We start from the raw sequence: 26960 nt of genomic DNA on the forward strand, positions 1-26960 counted from the left end.
CCGATTAATTTTTTTTTTAAAAAGCGCGCCTGCAAAGAGGCTAATATAATTGAAATTGATAGTGTAGTGATTTTCTTATTTCTCTTTTGTTCACTTACATTCTCTTTTGTTTTTTTAATAATTTTTACTATAACAAAAAATGAAGTGTAAATGGACAAAAGATGGGTGGGAATATACAATTTCTAACAAATGGAGTATAAGTGGATAAAAGATGAGTGAGAAAATCAACTCCCTAATTGATATTTCTATTTTAATTAAATCTTAACTACCGGGCGAGGGATTCAAACTCTGGTGAAAAGTGGAGGAGCATATCTACTCTAGCAAACTTGACTAAGTCCATATATGCTTCTTTCTAGATGTAACAATAATGGAAAAAAAATTAAAGATATGTCTAAGGAGGATTAAGGTCGGATATGTGGAGAGTGGAGTTGAAACCATATAGGATATGTAATTTTTCTGCAATCCATAGAAGAAAAATTAGTAGGCAAAATCCAACAGGAGACGAGGGTTGATTCATAGTATTGTACAAAAAATCAGGCCAGGGTTATATATAGCAATCCCTACCACTTTTATTCTGCTCTTCCTTCAAATTTCATTCACAATGAAACAAAACCAAAAATATCAAGTTCTGAGTTTGAATCACAAACTTAGCACTGGCTATAATTTATCTCCAAAATCCAAATAAAATGATACGTCCATGGTGGTAATAACTAGACCCAATAGGGCAAATACCCTCAAACGAAGTTCAAAACATAGAAGGCAGAACAACGGTTGCAGATAATGCAGCAAGCACAACGAATGAAGTAATGGAATGCAGGGAAGTTGAAGCAGGAGAAGCATCAGAAGAAGACGACGACGATGACGATGCCGATGCCGGAGAAGAAGGTGCATTTCCATCGACAGTAGTGATCTTCACCTTCATGCCTTGGCCACAGTGGCCTAAAGTGCCACAAGCAAAATATCGTGTACCAGCCTTGGTCAACTTCACCACGTCATTGCCGGTATTCTTGGAGGCTAATGCACCGCCAAGGTCACAGCTCTTGTAGGCACTCTCATTTGGTAGCTCCACCACGCTGTGCAGCCCCGAAGAGTACTTGAAAACTGTCAACAATATTAATCACATAGGTTATGGCATTATTATGCTAATCAAATCCACACTAAAAATATAATTATTAGATTAAGATGGTTTGTTTACATACCAAGTTGATCGCCAACCTTGAATTTTTGGGCAGATGCCCAAGAGTTGAAGTCTGTGGACTCATCCCAACCTTGGCTTCCTCCAACTGTGAGTTGTGCTGCGAAGCCCTTCTTTGTGATCAAACATACAAAAACCAACACCAACAAAATTGTGTTCCTGAGCCCCATTCTGTGTATTCTTATGCTCTCTCTCTCTCTCTCTCTCTCTCTCTCTCCTTCTTTGCTTCTAACTCCTTTCAATGTCTGAGTCTGAGCTTTCCCATGCCTATTACAACTATATATATATACAGGGGAGTTCTGTTTGGTTTATTAATATTTTATTATTATAAATGATGAAAAACAATATTTGTAATCTTGATAACTTGGGAAGTTTCATTTTCACAAGATGAACATCAAGGACCCTCCAAATTATCAAATTGCCCCGAGAAGCAAGAGGCAGTATACTGCAGAGAAACAGGGCTGAGCGTGTGAAATGCGATTATGTTAAGACTTGAGAGAGTTTGGTTTGTCCGCAAAGCAAAACTAGTTGGTGGGCAAAAGGTCGTGGAGGAAGCTTGGCGTTGAAACAAAGCTACCCTGGCGGTGATCATATTCACTCGAAAAGGCCAGCGGCTTGCCCTTGGAACTCAAATTTTAAATCAAAACAAAATGTCAGAACCATCAGAACGGACTAAGACAAGGACCAAATGAAGAAAGTCTATTCACTATAACTTGTGCTCGTCATCATCAATGTCATGACATTGATTGTTTGATTCATTAAAATATTTTGCTCATCAACTTTAAAACCGACATATATTGTTCAAAATTTCTGGATACATTTTACTACAAATTAGAGCTTAAGGTGCTCATGATGGCCCCTATACATCTAGACATTTAGCCTCGTTGTCAAATCCTCAATCGAAACGGAGCCATATGGTTTGCAAGTTGCAGCTGATTTCAACTCAACTTCAATCTCAGTTGTAATATCATTGTTGCTGCTGGAAAAAGGCAGTAACTTGATTGTACACGATGTCCTTGGCATTCAACCCCATGATGAAGTCTGCATGTGCATAGTCTTTTATGTACTGAACAGTCAGCTTGCCCACATCATGAAGCTTAAGAATATCAAGTAAAAGCTCCACGTCCCGAATATCAGAGAGCGAGTCTCGGCCGCCATAGCTGAGGAACAGAGGAAGGTTATGGGGAATGTTGGATAGGTTATAAATTGGAGGGCTAAATTTCCCATAATGCATCAAATTGTAGTCTAGTCTCCCGTAGTTGTATTTTGCCAACACCCCATCTCGCACAGCTGCAAGTTAATTTATGTCACAATTAGTTTAAACAAGTAGTTTAATTGGCACCATTACTTTAAACAGATGGGGTTTAAGTTGGATAAAGGAACTTACTTTGAGCCAAGTGCACCATGTTCCTGGTGGATGTTGACTGAGGCTCATTCTTCAGGAAGAGATCAACAGTGGAAGAATTGAGGCAGCAGTTTTTCCCTTAAATCAGATAAATTTACGGAAGTAGTTAATAGCTTAGCTGCAAGATAATTAATAATTAGAGATAATGAGAAGTGGCTAATTATACCAGTAACTGCTTCTAGTAAGTCATAGCAGTCAACCCCTGGATAAACACACAGAGCATTGAGAAATTGGGCCACAGGCTCCCTGCAATTAAGAGAAACCTCAAATTACACCAAGTTAAAATCATAATGCTGTGAGATGAAGAGGTATTTAACATTTATTTCTTGGTGGATTCTTACCCTTTTGGATTGAACTCGGCAAGACCGAATAGCGTAGTGATCTGTTGGCAAAATCATAGGCTTAATTAGAGCTCGTTTGGGACTGTTTCTATAGAGGACATATCTGAAATTGTATAAGAAATTATTGACTAACAACTGAATGAATTTGTACCTCACCAACAAAGGCCTTTGCAGCAGCCACGCCAAGTGCAGTGTTCATGTGACTCAAATAAGCAATGGGGCTCAACAAGGCTGCCGACTTCATCTGGTCCACCAGTTTCCCATCTGATAACGATGCCAATGCAAACAAAGTACCCTGCCAAATTCACATGGTTTCTTCAACATGTTGCATTGCATGTCCTTGATTTGAAATTCAATTTACCAAGATATGTGCATTTTCCATCACACAAAAAACCTGAAAAATTCCAAATACATTGATCCTCACCAGTGAATGGCCCACGTAATTAACCTTCTGTCCTGTTTTGCTATACACGAAATCAAAAACAGCTGGTAGGTCAAAGGCCACCAGTTCATCCCAAGACCAATTCCAAAATTTCTGGCATGTTTCAAATCACAACTCATTAAGCAATAAGCACATACTACTAAGAAACAGAGATAGCTGAAGTGAGAGAGTATATAGTGTAAGAACCGGATCGGAGGGGTCCATGGAAGTATGTCGTCGGCTAAACCTGGTCCCTCTGGTGTTAGCAATCCACACATCAAACCCATTATCAGCCAAAATCAACGGTAGATTTCTATCCGGAGAATTTAAGAGCCAGGTGACTCCATCCTGCACCCACATACACAATATAGAAACCCCTCAATTATAGTCAGCACCAAGAGCAGTTATCCGTGTCTTGAATTTTGCACCCATGGAATTATGCCTGAGGCGGTGCATCATTTTTTTGGACAGTTTCTGATGGGGTTCCTTTTGCCTCATCAGAATCAGAAGCAGAAGCAGGGTCTCTGAACCACTTTTTGAAAACTTAAATCCACTTTTTGTTTTGTGTGCATACAAAAACTATTACTTGGTATATAAGTGGACAAGTTTTGTTCAACAATCTGAACAAATTTGTACGTCTAATCTGAATAGCGTGAAGTCTGCTCTGTTTTCCTCTGTTTCTTTCTTCTTCTCATTGACTTTATAGGCAAACATGGACCCTCTGTTTTGGATCTGCAGCCATTTCCAGGGGCGTAATTCTGGCATCCACTTTTGTAAAGATATTGCTTTTCAATTTGTTGTTAAATGCGTGGAAGATGCTAATTTTAAGTGTAGTTTAAGTGACATCATAGGCCATTTGAAAGAATTACAGGGCACATGCTATATTCACTGATAGTGTCCTCTCCCTTTTGACTTTTTTCACTTGAATGGTCGAAAAAAGCAACTTTGGTACCAAAATGTGGCACTGAAAAGCAACTTTAATGAATATGTGCAATAATGTTTAATGATCAAAGATCAAACGGAAACAGAAGCAGAAGCAGAAACAGAAACAGGATGATGATATGCAGAGCAGAGAAGAAGAGGAAACTTACCACAAGGACACCATGTTGAATTAAGACCGGTGGCTTCTTAGTCCCATTACTATGACGACCATCTGGGATTCTTTGCAAACTCAGTATGTAACCGTCTTGGGTTGTCACCTGAACAACACAAATGAATTAATTCAAAACTAATTCATTGAATTATATGTAGCTACAGTGCAGTGGCTTAATTCATCAAGCTCTTACCTGAGCTCCTGGCATTGGTAGCCATATACAAGCACCGAAGACGCACATATACCGACGGTTGGAGCAGCCGCAGCAGCAGCACGTTTGTGGCCAAGTGAGCGACGAATGGAGGCGTAAGCTCGATGAGGTGCTAGGGCTGCCACCAAGACTAGGAGGCAAAAGCTAGCCAAGGTTGCAGCCATATTATATATCCTTTGTGTTCCCTGGTTTTGTTATTGTGATATTGAAAATTGGCTTGTTGAGGGCTTTATATATAGGCTAGCTGAAGAAAAAGACAGACACAGAGTGAGAAAACGAGTTGTTTTTTTTCTTCTTTTCTTTTTCTTTCTTGATCTCCTAATTCATTGCCCGAGTGACGGACTAGTAGGATATACGATGTGATGGGGGGATTTTCACGTTCATTTCCAGTGATGACAAGGGGAATGGATGTGGGGCCCACTGGGGATGTCCTTTCTTATCATCAAGCAACTGATCATTTGCAGGCAATTTGATCAAGAGCTGGAATTGCAGTTGCGATTTCCAGACCTGAGCTAGCTAGCTAGCTAAATTGGTCTGGACTGTATGGGAGGAGTGCGTACTCTACTCGTATGGATTAGGATAAAAATCTTTGCGTATGTGGGCGATTTTGGATTTTGGATTTGGACCCATCTAAAACGGCAATTTTGGAGAGGAAATGGATAAAAGAATTGGATCAGATTTTATTTGTTTGTCTGTAATCTCAAGGGGTTTAACAAACAGGGCTTCAATTGAAGTAACTATATTTTACATTGAGTTAGCGTCCAACAACTCAAACAATTCTGGTGGTGGAGTTCATGTGGATGCATGTGGCTCAGGTTGCAAGACACTTCTTTTTTCTTTTTCTGTTTTCTTTCCTTTCAATCAACTGATGAGATCCAAGGGTTGGAAGAACAACATGATTTCACACTGAGTTGACCAACTAGCTTTAGGAACCACATAAATGGAAGATTCCTGGCAGCACTTATCTGTTGCTAGCTAGGCTGTGTAGCATTTTATATGGGAATTGCGTTCGGTTCTGTTCTGATATGTTTCAGCACATCCCATGGGATAAGGATGTTTAATCCAAATAGTCATAGTGTTTGAAATCAAGTGACGCCATAAATAATAATGTATCATATGTTAACTTGGACCTAATTTTTATTTGTTTGAATTCTATAACACTTGTCAAACGAGTTGCATAATTGCACCACGGTGATGGTGACTTAGCTAGATCACTCGTCAATTATACATTCTCCGAACTTACAAGGGACTTTTAGCTTAAGTGAATAAGAGTATTTATGCTTACATGAGGTGCTTAAGTTCGTTTGCATTAAAATTAAAACAAAAAGCCTTGTGTGAACTCACTTCTAACATTGAGGCGTACCATGTTGGAATGAGGAATTGAGCCATGAACACGAGCCCCACTTGTCCCTTTCCAAGACCACCCCAATGACCCCATCATCCTTCATGCCTGTGCAAAATCAATATCTCAATAATACTATGGGGCTCATGCCTTTTTCACACAATTTCAATTCTTCCTTTCACATTGACTGATGACTTGCTGCTGAATGGTGCCTAAGAATATGAATCAAAACCACATACACTCATTTCTGTGCTCTGCCACTTTCTGCAAGCTCCACTTTCTCTTTGTTTCTTTTTTCCTTTTGCTTTTGTCGAATGGAAAAATAATAAATTTCTTCAGCAACTCATACATACAACTGACAAGCCTGTCTCTCAAATGAACCAGAACACGAAAGAGCCCGTTTGTTTGGTATATGGGCTGAATCTATGGGCACGATATTTCATTCTTCTAAGGCTTCTTTACACTAATACACTTTAAAATTATAATCAAATCTCACTTTACCCATTATCATCAACTTCATCTAAAAATTTGTTAACTATAATGACGTGATAAGGGTGTTTTTATAATTATACACATGGATCATTGTCCACCTATGTTGCACCAATACTCCTAACTAGATGGGTATGCTGGTATCCGATATGGGTACGATATGCCTATGATACATATCCAATACGGATATAGAAGTATCATGGACTTTTCTAAAAGTTTGACCTTCCGATACATTTCCAATACTTCTAGGATACGGTCTCAATATGTTTCCAATACTTTAAGGGGTAATCTTGAAAATATGTTGGGTCGTTTTCAAAATTATAAAATCTTTTGGAATCATCTGGAGACTTAGATGTTTGGTTTTATGTTTTGTAATGGATGATTTTAACATGATAGGTGCAAGCCGTACTCGTATCCTAATTTTTAGAGTTTTTCCGTATTGGTGAATCATATCATATTGTATCGATGTACCCATACCCGTGTAGTTATTCACCTTCTGAGAGGTGGCGTGGCAAGTGGAGTCCATCTCTACATAGATAAAAAATGAAAATAAAACATTAAAAAAATAGAACTAAATGAAAATACTAATTTTTTTCAACCCTTCAGTCATATTTGGGCTTTTTTCTTCCTCACGCACCAACCCAGTGATCGACTGAAAGTTTGAAACCATTGAAAAAAACTAGCTGCAATTTTGAGCTTGAGATTGAGATTGGGAAGCCGAAGCAGTGAAGCAAAAGTCAGGTCTTTTCCTTCCTTCAAAACCACAGAAGAACAGATCATGGACTCTTAATTCATCTAATTCCATTCCTCTCCCTGTTTCCCGCCTTATTCTCTTCTCTCTTCGCTCTCTCCCAAACAACATGTTCACCTCACCACATCAACGACAACGACGACAATTCCTCCCTCTGCCAACTCCACCAATGCCAGCTCAAGATCGATCGCTTAGGTATTTACTCCCACTTCAAGCTTTATTTTATTTTTTTATATTTTTTTTCTTTCTTCAATTTGTTACCCATGATTTTCTTCTTAGCTATTATTAATTTTGTTATGCAGAATCGGTTTTAGCAGAAAGCATTCAAAACCTGACCGAGAAAATCGATCGTATCGAAGAGCGCGAGAAGCGCATTGACGACATGGCGCAGAAGATCCATCATTTGCAGTCCGTTTTGTCCACTCTGAAGGTAGCTTCAAGTCATCAGATTTCAAGTATATGCTGAATTGAAAGCAAATATATAATATTTGGTTGCATTTGAATGTCACAGGGAGACTCATTGGCTACTGATGAGAGGCTTAAGGCTTTAGAAGAAGAGGTTCATATCTTTTTCATTTTCTTTTTGCAATTTTCAATTCAATGAAAAAGTAGCAGAAAGAGTTTGTTGGATTTGAGAATTAAGCTTTGCAATGCTTTTTAGGTACGGCTTCTGTGGGCTGCATCAAGAAAGTACAACTTCGATCTTCATGTTTTAGAGTCTAAAGCACAAGATGCTGAGGATAGACTCGAAACGGTTGCCTCTCGGGCTCAAAAGGTCATGCACTGATGTACTCACCCCATCTATGGTCTGTGACTTTGATTGTGATGTTGTTAGTGTGGTGTTCATTTTGCTATTGTCTTCTTTCTCTTTGCTTTCAGATGGCTGACGTTGTTACAGAACAATGGATTCAAATTCAGCAACTTGAGCAGGCTCTTCATATTACACAAGTATGTTGTGCTTGAAACTGGCTTCAGGTTCTTTATTTGCTAAATTCAAAAGTTTTACTGAAATTGGTTTTGCTGATTCACTAATATTTGCTAGTTTCTTTTTGAAAAAAATAAATAGATGAGGACTATGAGGGTTCAAAGACAATTAACCAGATGCATATTCTTGAAGGTAATATTGGATATCCCACACTCGTAGTAGTAGTTCAGAACTTCAGATAGGTTGATATATATAGTCAATATGATATTCTGACCATCTGTGAACTGTCGCCGGAACTTAAATCCTGTCAGCACTGACAGCATCAAGTCTTTTCGACAATTGACCTATTTTGCTTTTCACAAAATATAATATCACACTAACTCAACAAATCTGATGGTTTGCAGTTCATAAACAACCTTTCTGATGACCCTCTGCTGAAGACGCTTGGGCCTAACTTCAGATCCTATTTCTCTCGAGCTTTGCATCAGTTCAAGAGAGTCTTTGCAGAATTTAAAAGGTCTCACCATAAGGTATGTATCAAAAGTCTTTTGTTAATTGGTCTGTAACAGCTGTTGGAAAAGGAAAACATTTCTTCAGTGTTGTTAGGAGGACCCTGAGGCCACTCCTGTGATACATCTTTATAGCTTTCTGCCATTCAGCTGTTGTTTACATTTGCATATCCCTTTACTTTTATAGCATAGTTTCCAAATTTGGTGGTTGGTTTTCTAATTTTCGGGAACTTTGAAAGCACAAGCTGCTTAATGTTGGCACATGGCAGATGCTTGTATTACCCTAAATAGTAATCTCATTTAGTAGGTTTCCTTATCATGAATGCATAGGTTATATTGTTGTGGACTGCTCCATTTGTACAATCTTGACAGCAATTTAAGCACCATTTTTTTTTTGTTCATTTTTCTTTATCATGGTTTCCCAATGCATTAATTCTCTATATATTCATACGAGGTTGTATAAAGTTCAAATATCGTGTTTACTTCAATTGTTCATCCATTGTTTGAGGTGGTCATATATCCTCGTCAGTCTTCTTTTACTAGACATTTTTGTTGCTGTTGTTCGGCTACTCAATCCCTGAAAACCTCAACTTTCTTTATGCAGTTACAACATTTCATCAAAGAGAAACTGGAAAAGAATGAATTCACAGCAGCTCTTGCAAATGAGGAATTAGTTTTCTTTATGGTATTTAGTCAATTTTCTTTGTTCTTTAATTATTTCTGTGCTCCTTTCTGCGGCAGCTTTTTCTCAAGAAATACGTTCCCATCTAAGCATTTTCTTGTGGTATTGTCCTTAATGGGAGTTGCTATTTTACAGGCTTCCGCATTAATCACCTTCCCAGTAATGAGTGCTTGGATGTTGCTCTCATCAAAACTCACTAGCTGAAAGCGTCACAGGTTCTGAATGAAAGAAATTTTCGAGAATTTGATATTGTTAACAATATTTGATAGCAACTGTTACCATGTTGGCCTAAGTTAGGAGATTTGACGCATAGGTCAATGCCTACAACCGCAACTGTAACCATTACAAACATGAATGTAGAATAGTTTGAAAGATATCGGATGCACGTTTTTGTTAGATTTTCTTATGTTCCAAATGGCCCTAAATCTGTCGCTGCATTTCCTTCAATCAAAGACCCTAATTACAAAATGAACTATCTCATCGTTGTCTTTTCCCTTGGCTTATAACAAAGTTGAAGATGTCCAAATTCTTATCCCTCCAAGACTAGGCCTGGTGTGAGAGAGGTGGTTTTCTTTAAATCAGAAATTTATTTATTTTTTAAAAAGGGCCTGACCCGCCTAGAAACGACTTTATATATTCTTCGTATTCACAAATTTTCCCCTGGCTATGTTGTCTAATTTGACAGATTTTGTGTACTCTACTTGCGTTTTGTTTAAAATCAGTAAACAAAACAAGGGAAACCCAACTGCAGAAAGCTTACCATAGTAAGAACAACCAAGTAACATGTAAAGTTGTAACAACTTCTTCTGTTTAAATATGCATTATCAACTTGCGGTTGTGCTATAGTAATTTCTCATAGCATAGGACTTTTTCTTCTCTCTATACATGCCCTCCATCCCAAAATTCTTAATTTCAACAACAGGGAACTATGTCTTGGACTTTACACCGAACATTGAGGTCTAAGTTTAGCAACTTGGCAAGTTCTCGGGCTTCTTCCATTTACATTGTATGAAAAATACCAGGATCAAACTTTATCAACTACAGCAATGGTAGGGCTCATCTTCTTCCTCTGACTTGAGCTACGGCAAGAAACTAAGCTGGGAAGGCAGCACTGCACAGACCTAATTGGTTTCTCCTTCTCAGTTGCAACATCTCCGTTTGCTGTCCATTCACTGCTAGAGACGGAATTAGTTGCAGGGACAGGAGTACCATTGACAGATTTTGGAGGGAGACTAGGTGTAGTTGGCTTTACTGCGTTGTCAGCGTCTTCATCATTTTTGAAGCTCTCTTGAAAGAGTTCAAGTAGTTTCTTCTTCTTTTCTGTTGGAGATGGACCAGGAATTCTGTCCTCAAAAGGAGTTTTGTTCATTCGGGAGGAGCCAACGGACAAGCTGTGATGGACGGGAGTGTTGCCACGAGATGGGGTAAAGTCTGCATGAAAAACCATAAATTAAAAGGACCAACAACAGTGGTATGAAATGAAATGAAGTAAACGGAACTCTTCTGAATTCTATGTTTCGTGTGGCACCGCACAACTAACCCACCCAACAGCCAGCAACCTGAATTTGTTAGTTGCCATCAATGTTTGCATTAGAAGGAATCAAAGGTATAAAAATTATAAGCTAGAAAGACAAAATGGCTCAAAGCATTTGACTAGATGCTTACCACCATTGACACTGTAGAAATCATCTTCACAATCTGAGTCCAACCACGGCTTCGTATCAAAAAAGGCCTCCTCTCTACTACCTGCTAAAGAAAAAATGGAACTAAAACTTAATTAGGGAAATGCAGTAGAGCTAAAAAAGACCCCAAATGCTTGCCTTGAAGAACATCCATCTAACAAACACCAGCAAACAGAACAGAGAGAGTATAGAATCTAGATATAGCCAAGTTGGAACACAAGTAATTAGGTGCACCATGTCAAGTGCATGAATTTAGTTAAGTATATGATATCTATCTAGTAAACATATTTGGCCACAACAATTAACATTAGGGTCAATGCAACTTTACTTCCAAGCTAGGGAAGAGCCAACCAGAGTCGATTAGCAACCGCGGATGATACGGTGGCATAGAAAGACCCATTGTTTGATGGGGTGGAGGTGGAACCTGATATTCAATCAGTCCTTGGTTGATATTCACCTTCCTTGGTTTTCCAATAATGTTTCATTTCATAGCTTCCCGAAACTGATCAGTTTAGCTATTCAAATAAAAACAAGTACAACCTTCCTCTTCTTCTCCATAGACAACACATAAAAAAGTTGAAGACCTTCCAAATGTGATCCATCCACCACTTTAAATTTTAGGTATTGATATGATCCTTGACAGTTCAAATCACAAGAGGCATTAAGGTAAAATTAATGGCCCCATGTATATATCCATCGCTTTGAAATGAAGGAATGAAAGCAGGGAGGACCACAATCACAATGAGTCATCTATACTAAATACGACCGAATCCGAATCCCCATTGGAGTAACTAGTGCCCTCATACTCAAAGCACCAAGCTTTCATGGAAGCTTGGTTCACCAATCTTTGATATAATCCTAGAAGTCTACATTTCTAAAGTTCACAAGCTGCCCTCAAGTTCACCTATTATCTATCCAGCATGTGAAAGACAAATTTAACTGCAAGTTTGGTTGTTTCTATAAAAAGAAAAAATAATAGCAGCATGATTGAAACTATTACAATAAGCCAACTGATCTCAGCAACCAAAGGAAAAAGATATGCATTTTTTCCGGTGCCCAAAAAAAAAAGATCGCGTCGCAAAGTAAATGCACAACCACTTGCAAGGAATAAGGGCTCTGGAAAGCACTAGAATCTCGCTTGAAAAGGCAAGAAGATAGTGTCATAACGTAAAGCAATCTCTAACTACTATTACAAGTAAGGAGAAAACGAAATTTTCCTTATGACTCCAAAACAAGGAATTCGAATTAAAGGGAGCCAAAAATAAATAAAAATACAACCCATATCTAGCAGCAAGTGGCGAGAAAATGACTCAAAGCATAAACCTTTCATACACCTCATAACGAATCAAGAAAGCAAGCACGCCAAATACAAGACATTTGTACAAAAATATTGCAAACCAGATTATCAAAAACCACGCACAAACGCAGGGTTGATTTCTACAAACGTATTTTTATCCATGTGAAGATCGTTGAAGAAGATTAAAAAGCTCAAAGTCATAATATTTGATTTGTTTGACCACACAAGACTAAAAACGAAGTCTTTCAAAAGTTGAGCTTTTTTATTTTACCGTAGTCCCGAAAAGCGGTGGCGGAGCGAGAGGGCGACCAATGAGATTTAATAGGAGGATCGTTGATCGGACGGTCGCCATTGACGAGTTTATCGTTGACTGGGAAGGGTGGGGTGACGAGCTTGTCGGTTTTGGACCCAAATGACAGTCTGAGTTTCATGGCGGAGTCCGCGTCCCTATGAATCGAAACACATGAACCCATCTCTCTTTCTCTCTCTCTCTCTCTGCGTTTATTTATCAAACCCAATAATAATTATATCAGTGCCACTCTGAACATCGCGCTTTTAGACAGATAGAAAGAGATAGAGTAAAGTAGGAGGAGAAACAAGAGGGCAGAGGGAGGAAGGCGTTTTTTGGCGTTATGCTTAGGGAGAGACAATATGCCCTTTGCAAATAAAAAAAATCCCGCGGAGAGAGAGAGAGAGAGAGAGAGAGAGAGGCCTTGAAAGGTAAGAAAACGCTCTTCTCTTCTCTCTACGAGAATGAGATGCGCTGAGGAGGAGGAGGAGGTTTTACTGTTTATGCGGAATCGTGGGTTTTCAGGGTTGGTGGTGACCCACTGGGGGCTGCTGAGCTTTTCGTCTTTTTCTATGGGGTGGAAATTGTGGGGCCTACTGCTTCTCTCAGTCTCATGTCTAAGCTGACGCTGAGTTGAGACTCTCTGAATTATTTTTCTTTTTGTGAAAAGTTAAACGGAGTGAAAAACGTTTTTGCTTTGAGAACTATTTGGCCATAATAATAATATGGAATATATATATATATATATATATATATTATATAGCGATGAACGGGCGATGAAAGATCATGACTGTCATGAATGTGTTTAAATTCTTCTTCAACATGGAATAAAATCAGTCTTAAACCCTTTAATCATGCTTTAATCATTTTTAACTTCTCATGCCTATCCGGTAATCTCCCAAATGATAAACCCTTTTTTTAAATAATAACAAACAGGTAATTCATTGAATTGAATTACAAACAAAATCAAAGGAATGTCACGCTTGTTAATTCTTTCTTTGTTGTGTAAACAAAACCAATGTTCTATTCATATTTTTTTAGCAGGACATTTTTATAACCCTTAAACAAGTTTGTATAAATGCTAACGAATGTTCAACGTGTCAGAAGTTGACTTCAGATGCACCCACGAAAATTCGCAATTAAATTTTATTACTACAAACATTTCCTTTCCAAAAAAGAAAAAGAACAAGAAAAAGAGAAAAAAAGAAAAAGAAAAAGAAATGTTATTACTACAATAACCATGTTCACGTGTAAATGAATTATTATGTAATATTGGTCAAGATAGTACACTGTACATCGCTTTTGAATCCATGTGTCCATTTCCATTCCATGACTTGAATTAAATCTCATAGTTGGTCGCCTTTGTATTAGGTTGCAATTAAGTCATAATAATCCCTTCCATTAGATCTATATAAAAAGTTAACAACTAACACGGGTTTTTGTTGACCAAACCAAAGTTAAATAATTAAAACAGGCTTTGACTTGCAAAAATTATTACTAATATAGTAGTTTGAAACAATTACTTTTCAAATAGAACTTAATTACAGAATAAAATTGTGTAAAATGTTATTCACTTTGAGTTTGAGGTAATCAAAATCAAAACAACCTGTCTGCCTTCTTATATTCGAGTTTTATGCTCCCTATACGTTAAATATTTTTTTGTTAAAAAAAAAAAGTCCGACGATCAAGTTTTAAAAATAAAAAAAAACAACCCGAAGCCAAAACCAAGAGAACCAAGAGATGAAAGTCAAACACTCAAAGATAAACCATGCACTGTGCCATGCTTTGACAAGACAGAAGGCAGCAAATTAGATCAGCATGACCGGTTTGCCATGCTCTTGTTGCTGTGCTTGAGTTTGATTGACAGCTGACATTAAAATATTAAATTGCTTATCAGTAAATCACATGATATTCCTAACCGACGTCCTGTCGTTTCAATTTTGTTGTATTATCCCCCAAAAAACACTAATCTTTGCATGTTCTCATTACAAGAGACGAATTCAAAGACGCGGCTTGGAGTAGGGATGAAAATGATGTATTTCACCCAACGCGGTGCTGTGCTGCACAATTTACCATAACCTAATTATTTCTTGAGTTAATTAACAAGAGCTAAACTTAAGCATGCATGAAGATAAAGATGCGTCCTGTCTGTCTTGGCCTTATATCACAAGTAAACTATCTTGTAACACAAATAAAGTGCTTCATCTACTTTCCCTTTAATGTGTTGAGGGGCCTTTAGTTTGCTCTGTGGAAGAGTTTGGTATTTTTTTTCTCTGTCATTAAAGGTTTTTTATTTACCCTTCATATAAACGATATTTGAGAATGGTGATTTGAACACGGAATTTCAATTACGGAGATAACTGACTACTCTTAACAACTTTATCTATTTTCTGGTCAAAACTTAACAACTTTATCTTCGAGTAATTAGGCTTGCATAATGGAGGGGAAAACCAAACTTTTACTGTTCCAAATGATAACAATGGAAGATGACTGCTGAGAGAGTGGTGATTTGTAGATGAAAAGTTGGTGTGCATGTCACAATCCATGTTGTGTTTATATTTTATATATAGTGGTGGTGGATAAGAACCAAAAGAAGATGGGAAATGGACTTTGGTTTTTCCCCTTCGTTTTCAACACTTGCCAATTATAAACCAATTTAATTTCTCCAGAGAAGAGAAGACGGATGAAAAAAGTTTCACATAAACATAATGGGGAGGGAGAATCACAGAAACACATAGGTTTGGCGTTTGGGTTTAGGTTGGGGGGTAGGGGACCCAGTGGCAGTGCAGTGCCCCTAAAAGTCGAAAGTCGAGAGAGCAATTTAGAAGATGTGAACCCATAACAACCACCCACTCTCTAACTTTATTTATACGATACGATGTGAATGCTTGCTTAATGCCAAAATTAAAAAAAAGAGATTCAAATTGCAATAAGCGATTCTTGAGTTGAAATTAAACTTGGAATATTTGCGTTGTGTTTGGGCTGGCCATGTCTGTTTGTATCCGGTGGTTTCAGCATATCCACATCATTATCATATCTTCAATTGGAATAATTATCAGTCAATCACTCAAATTATTCAACATACAAAATTTCTTAGGATGCGCCGTCCGTCCACGTGGCTTTGTTTGCTCCTCTCCTCTCTCCATGGCTGTCTCATCTCATCCCTCTCCTGAATTAACAATGGCCAAAGTGCAGGATTTGTCTAAGTGGGCCATTTCTTGATATCCATTTTCTTATTGGGCTTAAAAGAGTGTTCTATCTATCACAGTCCAATTCAGCCCACCTTCCATTCAGCAAGCAAGCAGATTCACTCCGTATGTTCACTCACGACTCTACCCACCACCAACCCTCCTGAGCTAACTTTGTTTTCTTGGACTTGTCAAGGTGTCTTCTCGCCCACCAAACTGAAAAGTGGTTGAATAGAGCTGTGAATTTTGGAAAATGGGTGTGGCGGCGAAAATAGCACCGTCGATGCTGTCGTCGGACTTCGCCAATTTGGCATCGGAGGCTGCGCGCATGCTCAAATTTGGCGCCGATTGGCTCCACATGGACATCATGGTACCCCCTCGAAATTCATCAGCTTTTTTGCTTGATGAAGTTCAATGTTTTTTGTCTTTTCACTAAAACTTGCGTGTTTCTCGTCCCTTTGTGCAGGATGGGTAGGTTTGATTCGCTTTTGCTCATTTACTAGTTTCCATGTCTCTCAAGTGACTGCTATCCAATTCGGTTTGATCATTCCACATCCTTAAATTTTGATACAATGAAGTGTTTGATTCTGGATTTGGGATGTGGGGGGAAGGGGAAGAAGAAGAATATGAAGTTGTGATAGTACCTGGAACTGTATGGGATGATAATTCCATTAGTAGGATTGAATCAGTGTGTGATTTTGTTCGTATTCAATTCAGCATGTTCATAATCTGATTGTGCCATTAAAGTTGCTCATTTTTTGGTTATGAAAGATTTGTTATGTGCTTACTAAGACAAAGTAAAGTGCTTTTATGTTTTCTACTAATCACACCGTTACTTCTTACAATTGTAAATAGTGGAGGTGGTCTTATTGTTCATCCATTCTTTTCTGAATAGGCACTTTGTCCCAAACTTAACACTTGGTGCACCCGTCATTCAGAGTTTGAGAAAGCACACAGAGTAACTTCCTTGACATTTTCATTTTTTTTTTCTTTTACCAAGAATAAATGGATGTAATGTAGGCATCATTCTTCTTCACCTACAGGGCGTATTTGGATTGTCACCTTATGGTCACAAATCCTCTTGATTATGTAGAACCTTTGTCGAAAGCTGGTGCTTCAGGTTTTACATTTCATGTCGAGGTATCCAAAGGTGGGTTGTGGTGTTTGGGAATGGGGATGTTCATTTTGCTTTTATTTCCTGTTACCAAAGGGTCTCTATATTTATCCTCCTTTATGCAGAAAATTGGCAAGACCTTGTTCAAAGAATTAAGTCCAAGGGCATGAAGCCAGGTGTGGCATTAAAGCCCGGAACACCAATTGAAGACGTTTATCCTCTGGTCTTACTTCTTTCTCCTTCTTTCCTCCTTTGTTTGGTGTTTTGCAAATTTTCAGTTCTGTTTAGGTGTGTGTGCGTGTGCGTGTTGAATGGCCAGGCTTACTGACAGGCCATTCTTTAACTTAATAAAGAAAATCTGATCTACTGCTATTGCATACATTGTCGAGTATTCAGTAACTTTTACTCCGCAGAATTCTTCGAATTGAGAAGGTATTCAATGATGCTTTGTAATCCACAGGTTGAAGGTGAAAATCCCGTGGAAATGGTCCTTGTTATGACTGTAGAACCTGGATTTGGTGGACAAAAGTTCATGCCAGAAATGATGGAGAAGGTGCGCACGCTGAGAGAAAGGTACCCTTCGCTAGATATAGAGGTAAGTTAACTCCTAATGTTTCCTCTGAACCTTTTTATATGCAAGTTCTATTAGTGCACCCACGATATGGTGTATCTCTCCACACACACATTCTATGTAGGGTTTTAAGGGTTGTTTTCCTGGTGACGAGGGGATATGCATCTCATTAGTGTCAACGGCATTACGCAGGTAGATGGTGGCCTAGGGCCTTCAACCATTAACGCGGCAGCTTCAGCCGGAGCCAACTGCATAGTTGCTGGAAGTTCAGTGTTTGGAGCCTCAGACCCTAGTGCAGTAATATCCCTTTTGAGAAGTAGGGTTGAGGAATCTCAACACAAAAGTTGATTCTGGTACATGCAAGATGTATCATAATTGGTTTTTTTGTTTCTTTTTATATCAACATATATTTACAGTGTCTACACTACATGTATGATCCAGTTGACGTGGTGAGTTTTGAAACTTGATTGAATAAGAATATTTGAGGGTGCCTTCTCAAGTGTTATTTATCATGAAATTATGTCGTACTTGTTCGTTTTAGACAGTCATAACTCCCCAGACAATAATGTCTACCACGTCAGCACATGCTTATTTTTCTTTTCTTCTTAAGATATGTTTTCTTCTGATCTGTGGAGCACTTCTAATTTTGATGCACATGCACTGATGCACAAGACATGATATGCGATCTGCAAAATGTTTTCATTTGGTATCCACTACTGCTGATGCAGGACTTTTTTTTTTTCTCTTTCCTTCGGGCTAGCCTTGCCGTACGTGCAAAGCAGGTCCAAAAATTCAGTTTGGTGTTTTTCCTTTTGCTAACTATCGTTTTTCAAGCACCCATTTCATACAATACAAGAGAAACAAGAGATCAGATCGATGTGTTTTTAAACGTTTGAGAAAGGGGATATCTATTTCCAGTTTTCATTCTTATTTCATCTTCCACCTGAGCATTGTCATAATAATACACGTAAGACTTGGACGCTAGTGTAAGTTTTGTGGGCGTGAGAAGAAACTCTACTCTTTTTTTATGTCTCGGCAAAGGCATTTAGATTTCAGGCATGCTCCAAAGTCCCAAATTCGTCTTGGTTTTAAAGTCTATTAATATTAATCTTGTTGACCAAGAGAAGTGGTTTGCATGTGTTATCACGTGCCCTGCTCTGTTGAACTCTCGGTTCATTCATATTCATTGGTACTTGGGTTTCTTAATCTTAACTTTGATTGGATGAAAAGTGCATGCATCATCACTCTCCTCATCTGGCCTTCTGGGGTTCTTAGCTTAGTCCGCTTCTCTTGGGAGGATGTGCTGGAAATTGTACTACACTGCAACTGCGACGCTCGTTTTGATCCTTTCTCTCTCTCTCTCTCTCTTGAATGAATGAATGAATGAATGACACACATTCATGCATTTGGATTTCCCAAACAAGTTTTCCTGAATGAATCTGAGTGTGTTCCATGACCTCTCATTGTCTCTCTCACCAAGCATGAAGGGTCTTCTTTTTTATACGGGTGCAATATACGGGAAGGGGGATCGAACTCATATGCAAGGGAGCGGGCACACTGCTTTGAATAACTGGCCTTAACTCATATATGATGAAGGGTCTTTCTTTTTACCTGTTACTTCTTTTAGAAATGAATTTATAACCATGCACACTTAATGGTTTCATCTTTAGGCTATGACTAAAAGTTAATTATCATACAAGCAACGCGTGTGTGATGTGATGTGCCCGGACAAATATTGATTATAGGGCTATGAGTATTGGTGGCGTTTGTCAACCTAAGGATGTTCATCACCAATTTGACCTATCAATGTGTAGTGTAGGCCTCTCTCTCTTTCATGCCTCTCCTTTAACATGCATCGCGTCATTGTCTCTTCGAACGCATTTGGACTAAATTTATCCTCCTTTTCTCCAATTCCCAATCAGCCTTTTCTAATCCTGCACCATTTTAATCCATACTGATATTGCCTGCCAATTGAGCTTTGCTTCCATCTTTTCATTTTGGGGAATGCACACATGATTTCTGCGAGTTAGAGAAAGATTGGTAGCTACTTATGATCAGTGGCAATTGGAACTTCGGATGAATTAGCCCAAGGTAAGGACTAATTAAACAGCTGGAAACAGAGCAATTAATATATATAATTCCTTTGTCATCCCCAAGAATCCTGTCCATGAACAACTTCGATAGAATTCTTGTATTTAATTTCAACTCCAACATATTTGTATGGATCCAAAATACTCACTCTCTCAAAGTAAGTATTTTAACTGTTTTGTTTTGTATTTTTTTTATAGGCCTTGTATCATGTGGAAGTGAGTGGTCAGTCTAGTGGTCATTGGCATGGCTGCAGCTTTGCTCACTAAGCTCCACTTGATAGTTTCTCTCTTATTCATCTCACTTCTCGTGTTTGCGGCACTTGGACACAAGTCACAGAACCTGTTAAGCTGCGAGACCACATCTCCTGATGCTTCAGGCTACCACTGCACTTCTGCTGGAACCAATGGATCATCACTACAGAATCAGTGCAGGACGTTTGTGATTCTCCGGACAAACTCATACTACTCGTCTCTTTTCAATCTGAGTGCTTACTTAGGCATCAACCGGTTCGTGATTGCAGAAGCAAACGGATTTTCAGCAGACACAGAGTTTCTTCCAAAAGATGAGCCTTTGTTGATACCAATCGACTGTAAATGCAGCAGCAATGGAGGGTTGTTTCATGCAGAATTGACAAAAACTACCATTAAGGGGGAGAGCTTTTATGGCGTTGCTGAAGCACTTGAAGGCTTGACAACCTGCAAAGCCATCCGAGAGAAGAACCGGGGTGTCTCGCCTTGGGGTCTTGCTGATAAGCTTCAGTTACTCATCCCCTTGAGATGTGCTTGTCCTTCTTCATCTTCACAATCAAGACTCTTGCTGTCTTATCCCGTGAGTGAAGGTGATTCTATTTCTGATTTGGCAATTAAGTTCAATACTACCAAAGAAGCTATCATATCTGAAAATAACAGATCACTAGGAGGAACCTTTAGACCTGAAAGCAGCTTAACACCTCTTACATCTCTTCTCATTCCACTCAATGGCAAACCTATACTTGGCCCCCTAAAGAAACCCCGCGAGCCCAATTTGCATTTTCCAGCAACTAGCATCCCAGCAATTAGTCCACACAAGAAAAAAGCAAAAATGCACAAGATTGGATTGTATGTTGCACTTAGTGGGGTCATTATTGGAGCTAGCATTGCAATTGCAGCAGCTTTCTTGTTAATTCAGTTGAAGAAAAAGAAACAGAGTTCGCCAAAAGGAGGTGATGTGGAACTGCAACAGCTTAGTTTAAGTGTGAGAACCACAAGTGACAAGAAAGTCTCATTTGAGGGATCTCAGGATACTTTAGACGGTCAGATCATCGATACCACCACGCCCCACAAGGTGCTGGTGGAGACATTTAGCATTGAGGAGCTGAGAAGAGCAACCGAGGACTTCAGTTCGAGCAGCCACATTGAGGGATCTGTATATCACGGCCGTCTCAGTGGGAAGAACTTGGCAATAAAGCGCACACAACTAGATACCATCTCAAGGATTGAGTTTGGGCTATTTCATGATGCAATTCACCATCATCCCAACATAATGAGGTTGTTGGGCACTTGTTTGACTGAGGGTCAAGAATCATTTCTGGTTTTCGAGTATGCTAAGAACGGATCATTGAAGGACTGGCTTCATGGTGGATTGGCAATCAAAAACCAGTTCATTGCCTCCTGCTATTGTTTCTTGACATGGAGCCAAAGGCTGAGGATATGTCTTGATGTGGCCATGGCCTTACAGTATATGCACCACATAATGAACCCAAGTTATGTCCATAGAAATGTGAAGAGCAGAAACATCTTTTTAGATGAAGAGTTCAATGCCAAGATTGGAAACTTTGGTATGGCAAAGTGTGCTGAAAATGACACTGATGACCACCAAGTTTGTTCAACCAGCCCTGCTGCCTCTTGGAGTCTTGGCTATATGGCTCCTGAATATATTCACCAGGGTGTAATTTCTCCAAGCATTGATATATTTGCATATGGGGTGGTGTTGTTGGAAGTCTTGTGTGGGCAAACACCGATAAGCAGGCCAAGTGAGAAGGGAGAAGGGAACTTTTGGCTCTCAGAGAAAATCAAGTCCATATTGCAGTCAGATAATGCAGATGAGCTAAGGGAATGGATGGACAGCGGGTTGGGTGAAAATTACTCGTTCGATGCAGCTGTCACGTTGGCAAATCTTGCGAGGGCTTGTGTAGACGAAGACCCTTGTTTGAGACCAAGTGCAGGAGAAATTGTTGAGAAACTGTCAAGGTTGGTGGAAGAGTCGCTAAGCCAAGAAGGAGAGAATATTTTAATCAGTGAGAGCTCTTGTAAACCTCTAGTGAAGGCAGCAGCAAAAACCAATAGCAATATGTGATGTGAATAAAGGGTTCAAGGATCCAAACAAAAGACATGTTGTAGCTATGTTATAAATGTTTTAATTTGTCTTAGGTTTCTTGCCTTGGCGTTTTGGTAAGTAAGGTATAAATAATAGTCTTCTTCCTGTATATATATGTAAGCAAGAATCTGATAGGGACACAAAGATTAGGTTTTCTCCTCTGTATCATTAATCGCTGTTTCCTGAAATAAATAAATTGCATTGCTCTCTACTTAATCGAACCAAACCTAAATTGCAATATGTTGGATTGTATTAATCAACTAGTCTAAAAGGAATCCTAAATAAACTAATAATGAATGAAAAAATTACAAAAGCTATGCAAAAACATAAAACCATACTACATAAATATGGTCGATTATCCAATCTAATCTAATCCCAGACGCGAAACGTAACCATGGTACTACTGCATGAATCAAAACATCATGACCTTTTAACTCATCAAAATTGAGGACCTCATCACCATTGAGATCAAATCTGGAAATCATGACCTTGCAGTCATCAACGCTCTTGGACTCTCCAAGTCTACTTAGCATCCTCTTAAGGCTCTTGGGAGTAAAATGTGTTTACCGAGCCACGTTGCAAGATTGCAACCAAGGAAACAAGTCCCTATGTTAAACTCACCAGCGTCTCTTCCATTTTTCCCAAGGATGGATGGGCCTTTTTTTCCTATACCAAAAAGTATTTATGGGCCTCTCGCCAAATTAAACTGTTGGGCGGGGCCTCGAAGGAAAAAGATAAGAATATAGATTCTTAAATAAAAATTGAAAACCTCCTAAACACACTTCAAGATTTATGGTGGGGTTGAGTATTTTGCTTTCAGATAAGAGTGCAGTATAGATTGGATTCTTAAAGAGCGAGAATTTTTCTTTGCTTGTGCAATGAAAAATGAAAAAGATATACATATGTTTACGATTGGCTCTGTTTCTGTTTTGCTTGTGCACATTACAATATAATGTTGGTACTTTTTCTTCACATGTCGTGATGGAAGATTATATATGAGTCCTCGGTAAAAACTTACTAGAATTAGGGATTTTTGCAAAAATATCACTTGAATTTATACTAACAAAAGACATGTTTGTAGCTATATATGTTATAAATGTTTTAATTTGTCTTAGGTTTCTTGTCTTGGCGTTTTGGTAAGGTTTATATAATACTCTCCTTCTTCCTCTATATATATGTAGGCAAGAATCTGATAGGAAAATAAATAATAAAGAGCAGGTTTTCTCCTCTGTATCATGCAGCTATGTTTCCTGAAATAAATAAAGGAAAATACTTGGAAGGAGAAGCTCTTACTTTTCTGCCAATTACATGTTGACATGTATGTAGAGAATTTTCTTTAGTGTTTTAATGAATTATTTTTTATATATATCAAACTGTGATGTGCAGGAAGTATGAATGCCTCCTTCCAGAAAAGGAAGGAATAAATAAATTGCATTGCTACTTAATCAAACCCAAGTTTAATTGCAATATGTTGGATTGTATTGTATTGTTGTGTAAAACTAGGGATGATGATGCCAACGGGTTCAAGCCTAATGAAAAAGGGTCTTAACTTGCATATCAGTGATCTCAAGTTCGAACTCATATGATATATCGATATTGTGTGTGTGAAAACCCTGCTCCTCCTTATAGTTTAGACTATCACTTGTATTAAAAAAAACATACCAGGGATGATAAGAATCCCTCTCTCTAATATTAATCAACTATATCCCTGCAATATTTATCTCTGTCATATCACTGTCTCAAGTTAGGATTGGCTGAAAAGCAGGTCCTAAAGCCATAAAGGAATCCTAAATAAACTACTAATGAATGAAAAAATTACAAAAGCTAAGCAAAAACATAAAAACATATATATACTACATAAATATGGTCGATTATCCAATCTAATCTAATCCCAGACACGGAAAGGTAACCATAGTACTACACTACTGCATGGATATCAAAACATCATGACCTTAAACTCATCAAAATTGAGGACCCCATCACCATTGAGATCATATCTGGAAATCATGACCTTGCACTCATCAACGCTCTTGGACTCTCCGAGTCTACTCAGCATCCTCTTAAGGCTCTTGGGTGTAATGCAACCAAACCCACACCCATCATCCATCACGTACATCTTAAATGCCTCCTTCAAATCATTCACCTTCTCTTCTTCTCTTCCGCCGTCAACAAACTTGACAAAGTCATCCAAACACAGCAGCCCATCTCCATCTGAGTCCAGGTGCTCCACTGCCACCTCTGCCTCTGTCAACGACAGCTCTCCGCCGATTGCCCTGACACATTGTTGTAGCTCCAAAGGTGATATTTTGCCATCTCCGTTTGCATCAAAGTGATTGAAAACGCGCTCGTATTGTGCCACTTTGTCCATTAATTCACTTGGATCAAATTTTTATTCTATAGGAAGCAAGCACTAGTCTTCTTTTTACAACGCACGTAAGAGCAGAGTTTATATGGCCACAAACAATGCCGCGTGTCGTGGTTGACCAAAGGCTGGTGTGTAAGTCCTGGGTAGTTTCGTAAATACGTGTGGAAGACACTACTCTTCTTGACCAACCAAAACCCTTTGTTCTGTTTATAAAAGGAATCTCAGAAACCAGTTTTTCTAGGTAAGGTGTACAAAATAGATTTTAATTACCGACTTTCAAAGTTCTCTCGAAGGAAATAGATGGGCCCGCTGCCAGCCAACCGTCAAAACTGCCTCAACCACCGGAAAGAAAAGAACATTAATTCATCATGAAAGTAGCAAGCAACTTCCTTGAAATTATATTCTCTTTGTTTTGTTTTTCTGTACCCACTGGGGCCCAAAATATTTGATAAAAATGACTGCTCGTTTGGTTTTTTCTTTCCAAACAATTAAAATTAAAATTTGGAAGAATGAAGACAAACCGGCCAGGCCATGGTCGGCAAGTCCGGCAAAGAGTAGTTCTAGATACATATTAGCAAGGCTGCTGCTGCTGGTTCTACAGAGACTAGAAAATATCTGGCTACTTTCCAGAATTTTCCAGAGCTTCAGAAATTAAAGACCCTAGACAAACTGGGCGGCATCAAAGCTTATTAAGATTACATATATCCAAGCTTGCTTATTAACCGTTGATAGGGTGAATTGTATATGCGGTCTGCACTAGGGTGAGGACCAGCAGGATAAATGCGGCGATGAAAGAAATGACGGCCCATGGGGTAGAAAAATAGTCACGCTTCAGTTTTTCCCTCCACCTGTTCCAGTCAGTGTTGTAATATTTATTCACATCATTGCAGAGACTTCCGTAGTAAAATCCAATGACAGTTGTGTCATTGTAAAGCTCGTTGAAGAACTGGGCGGCATCTTCAGGGCTCAACCAATTCGCCAATATTTTTTTCTCACGAAGAAGGTCTACATCCTTGCTCGTGTCGATGAGGTTGTCCATCAAAACCGCGTACGATGTTATCTTGTGCAGCCGACTGTGGTGGCATTGTTCGAAGGCGATGAGGTTCCTAAACAGAGGCCCTGTCTTCTCGTCAATTCCCAGCGGTGGGATTGTGAATACCCCGTTTTTGAAGTTGAACTCTATGTTCATTATGCACTCTGGGGTGTTTTTGCTTCTTCTGAACTGAACACCTGCCTCCGAAAGAGTTGTTGCATTTGGGATCCGTTGTGGCAACTCTGGCTCGTTTTTCTGCTCTTCTTGTTCTTCCACATGCCCTTCCTTCTTCTGAGATTCCAAATCCTTGAATGGAACAACGGTCACGGTTCTTATCAGATCGAGTATGTGCAAAATCTCAAATGGGAAGTTGGGGTCCAAAATCCGTTCATCGACAGCTTGTCTGAAGAAGTTGAGCACAAGTTTAATGAGGGAGGCATTTCTTTGGTTAGTGTTATTGGCGGTTAGGTTGTATAAACCCTCCAGCACAAACCAAGGGAGCTGGTTTTCTAGCAGCAGAAGGTCATGGTACAGATACTCCAGCATACAAGACAGGTTGAAAACGGGGTCGTTTTCATCTTGTAGATCATCCCAAAGTTCCTTTCGGAATAGTTCTAACAAGAAGCAACCATCAAGTATCATCATTTGTACGAAGTCTTTTTGACTGAGATGCTCCAACGGGTCTGCATAACAATCACGGGCTCTTCTGCCCAACTCCATGATGCCTTTGATCAAACTATCCAAACTTATATCCGTGCGTGATGAGAGAAGGCACTGTAAATACCACCGTTTTACATTTTCCATGAGTTGGAATTTTTCGCCGCAGCCTCGGTGGAATGGCCCGATTGAGACTATGTCAGGTTCATAGGCCGCTGTTTTTTGTCTCCGAATCAACTCGGGAACTCTGAAGATGCAGCATTGAGCAGGCAAGGGTGAATAGCCAAGAAGATTTTTTGTTATGGTGTTTCTCAATTCTTCAGCAGTGCCATCGTCCATAAGAATCGATGTACTATCATTACCAACGTTACTGTAATTTGCCATGACTACTATAGAATAGATATATGCTCCCAATCTGTGAATATAATTGTCCTGAAATGATTAATGCTAAAACAAAATTGATCCAATAGCGCCATTTAAGCATGCATGAGATGAGAGGATGATGACAGATTGCATGCATGAGAGGATGGATGTTTGAAAAAGATAACCTTAACCGTATCTAATATATCATTTCATCTCTGATCTAAAGAAGAGATTGAGGTAATTAATCTTATTAAGTATGCTTTGATCTACAAGTTCAGACAGAGACTGGAGCAGACCAAAAACTTGAGATAAAATGGGCATAAGTACCTGGATTTTAAACAAATGCTGCGGTGGACGTTAGAAGAAGATGATTCAGCAGACCCAAAAAGGGCCTTCAGAAAATGAGTACTGCTGCTATTTTCTTTTCTTTTCTTGTGTGAGCACTGAGCATGAAGGAAATAGAACACTTGTTCAACATATATATATATATATATATATCTTCCATTCCATCACTACAACAGAAACAGGGCCAAAGCATAATTAACATTTATCTTTTTCATTGCAGAAGCAAAGATAAATTCTCACTCTTTA

At 38.9% G+C, this 26960-nt stretch overlaps 8 protein-coding genes across 9 annotated transcripts; 3 read left to right on the forward strand and 5 right to left on the reverse strand.

The window, feature by feature from the left end:
* Window positions 1-481: 481 nt before the first annotated feature.
* Window positions 482-1443, reverse strand: LOC103330352 (Cupredoxin superfamily protein). The gene is made up of 2 exons (XM_008232916.2): window positions 1200-1443; window positions 482-1101 (listed from the first exon to the last, which is right to left on the reverse strand). The coding sequence occupies exons 1-2, from the start codon at window positions 1363-1365 to the stop codon at window positions 746-748; spliced, it is 522 nt and encodes a 173-aa protein (XP_008231138.2). The 5' UTR covers window positions 1366-1443; the 3' UTR covers window positions 482-745.
* Window positions 1444-1975: 532 nt separating this feature from the next.
* MPL1 (Myzus persicae-induced lipase 1) lies at window positions 1976-4917 on the reverse strand. The gene is made up of 9 exons (XM_089050665.1): window positions 4652-4917; window positions 4454-4565; window positions 3570-3710; window positions 3366-3476; window positions 3093-3236; window positions 2942-2982; window positions 2767-2846; window positions 2583-2678; window positions 1976-2485 (listed from the first exon to the last, which is right to left on the reverse strand). Exons 1-9 carry the CDS (start codon window positions 4828-4830, stop codon window positions 2163-2165), a joined length of 1227 nt encoding a protein of 408 aa, XP_088906791.1. The 5' UTR covers window positions 4831-4917; the 3' UTR covers window positions 1976-2162.
* Window positions 4918-7080: 2163 nt separating this feature from the next.
* Window positions 7081-9760, forward strand: LOC103330354 (myosin heavy chain-like protein). The gene is made up of 9 exons (XM_089050675.1): window positions 7081-7443; window positions 7551-7678; window positions 7760-7807; window positions 7910-8023; window positions 8128-8196; window positions 8315-8365; window positions 8578-8703; window positions 9287-9367; window positions 9500-9760. Exons 2-9 carry the CDS (start codon window positions 7631-7633, stop codon window positions 9566-9568), a joined length of 606 nt encoding a protein of 201 aa, XP_088906801.1. The 5' UTR covers window positions 7081-7443; window positions 7551-7630; the 3' UTR covers window positions 9569-9760.
* A 350-nt stretch (window positions 9761-10110) lies between these two features.
* LOC103330355 (uncharacterized protein At3g27210) lies at window positions 10111-13145 on the reverse strand. Of its 2 annotated transcripts, none has more exons than XM_008232920.3 (3): window positions 12615-13145; window positions 11030-11113; window positions 10111-10795 (listed from the first exon to the last, which is right to left on the reverse strand). In XM_008232920.3, the coding sequence occupies exons 1-3, from the start codon at window positions 12814-12816 to the stop codon at window positions 10389-10391; spliced, it is 693 nt and encodes a 230-aa protein (XP_008231142.1). In that variant the 5' UTR covers window positions 12817-13145; the 3' UTR covers window positions 10111-10388. The 2 variants fall into 2 exon arrangements, with proteins under 2 accessions (XP_008231142.1, XP_008231143.1); XM_008232921.3 differs by having other exon boundaries at window positions 11030-11110; window positions 12615-13138.
* Window positions 13146-15957: 2812 nt separating this feature from the next.
* Window positions 15958-18022, forward strand: LOC103330356 (Aldolase-type TIM barrel family protein). Its single transcript, XM_008232922.3, has 7 exons — window positions 15958-16190; window positions 16287-16291; window positions 16716-16778; window positions 16864-16970; window positions 17060-17157; window positions 17395-17529; window positions 17698-18022. The coding sequence occupies exons 1-7, from the start codon at window positions 16074-16076 to the stop codon at window positions 17851-17853; spliced, it is 681 nt and encodes a 226-aa protein (XP_008231144.2). The 5' UTR covers window positions 15958-16073; the 3' UTR covers window positions 17854-18022.
* Window positions 18023-19364: 1342 nt separating this feature from the next.
* Window positions 19365-22162, forward strand: LYK2 (Protein kinase superfamily protein). The gene is made up of 2 exons (XM_008232979.2): window positions 19365-19596; window positions 19794-22162. The coding sequence occupies exon 2, from the start codon at window positions 19840-19842 to the stop codon at window positions 21928-21930; it is 2091 nt and encodes a 696-aa protein (XP_008231201.1). The 5' UTR covers window positions 19365-19596; window positions 19794-19839; the 3' UTR covers window positions 21931-22162.
* A 1494-nt stretch (window positions 22163-23656) lies between these two features.
* Window positions 23657-24376, reverse strand: LOC103330357 (Calcium-binding EF-hand family protein). The gene has a single exon (XM_008232923.3). The coding sequence runs from the start codon at window positions 24317-24319 to the stop codon at window positions 23888-23890; it is 432 nt and encodes a 143-aa protein (XP_008231145.1). The 5' UTR covers window positions 24320-24376; the 3' UTR covers window positions 23657-23887.
* A 495-nt stretch (window positions 24377-24871) lies between these two features.
* On the reverse strand, window positions 24872-26828 carry LOC103330358 (UPF0481 protein At3g47200-like). Its single transcript, XM_008232924.2, has 2 exons — window positions 26697-26828; window positions 24872-26421 (listed from the first exon to the last, which is right to left on the reverse strand). Exon 2 carries the CDS (start codon window positions 26388-26390, stop codon window positions 25035-25037), a length of 1356 nt encoding a protein of 451 aa, XP_008231146.2. The 5' UTR covers window positions 26391-26421; window positions 26697-26828; the 3' UTR covers window positions 24872-25034.
* Window positions 26829-26960: the final 132 nt, after the last annotated feature.

Source organism: Prunus mume, linkage group LG4 (genome assembly GCF_029339155.1).
Source record: "Prunus mume cultivar Tortuosa linkage group LG4, ASM2933915v1, whole genome shotgun sequence".
NCBI classification, from domain to species: domain Eukaryota; kingdom Viridiplantae; phylum Streptophyta; class Magnoliopsida; order Rosales; family Rosaceae; genus Prunus; species Prunus mume.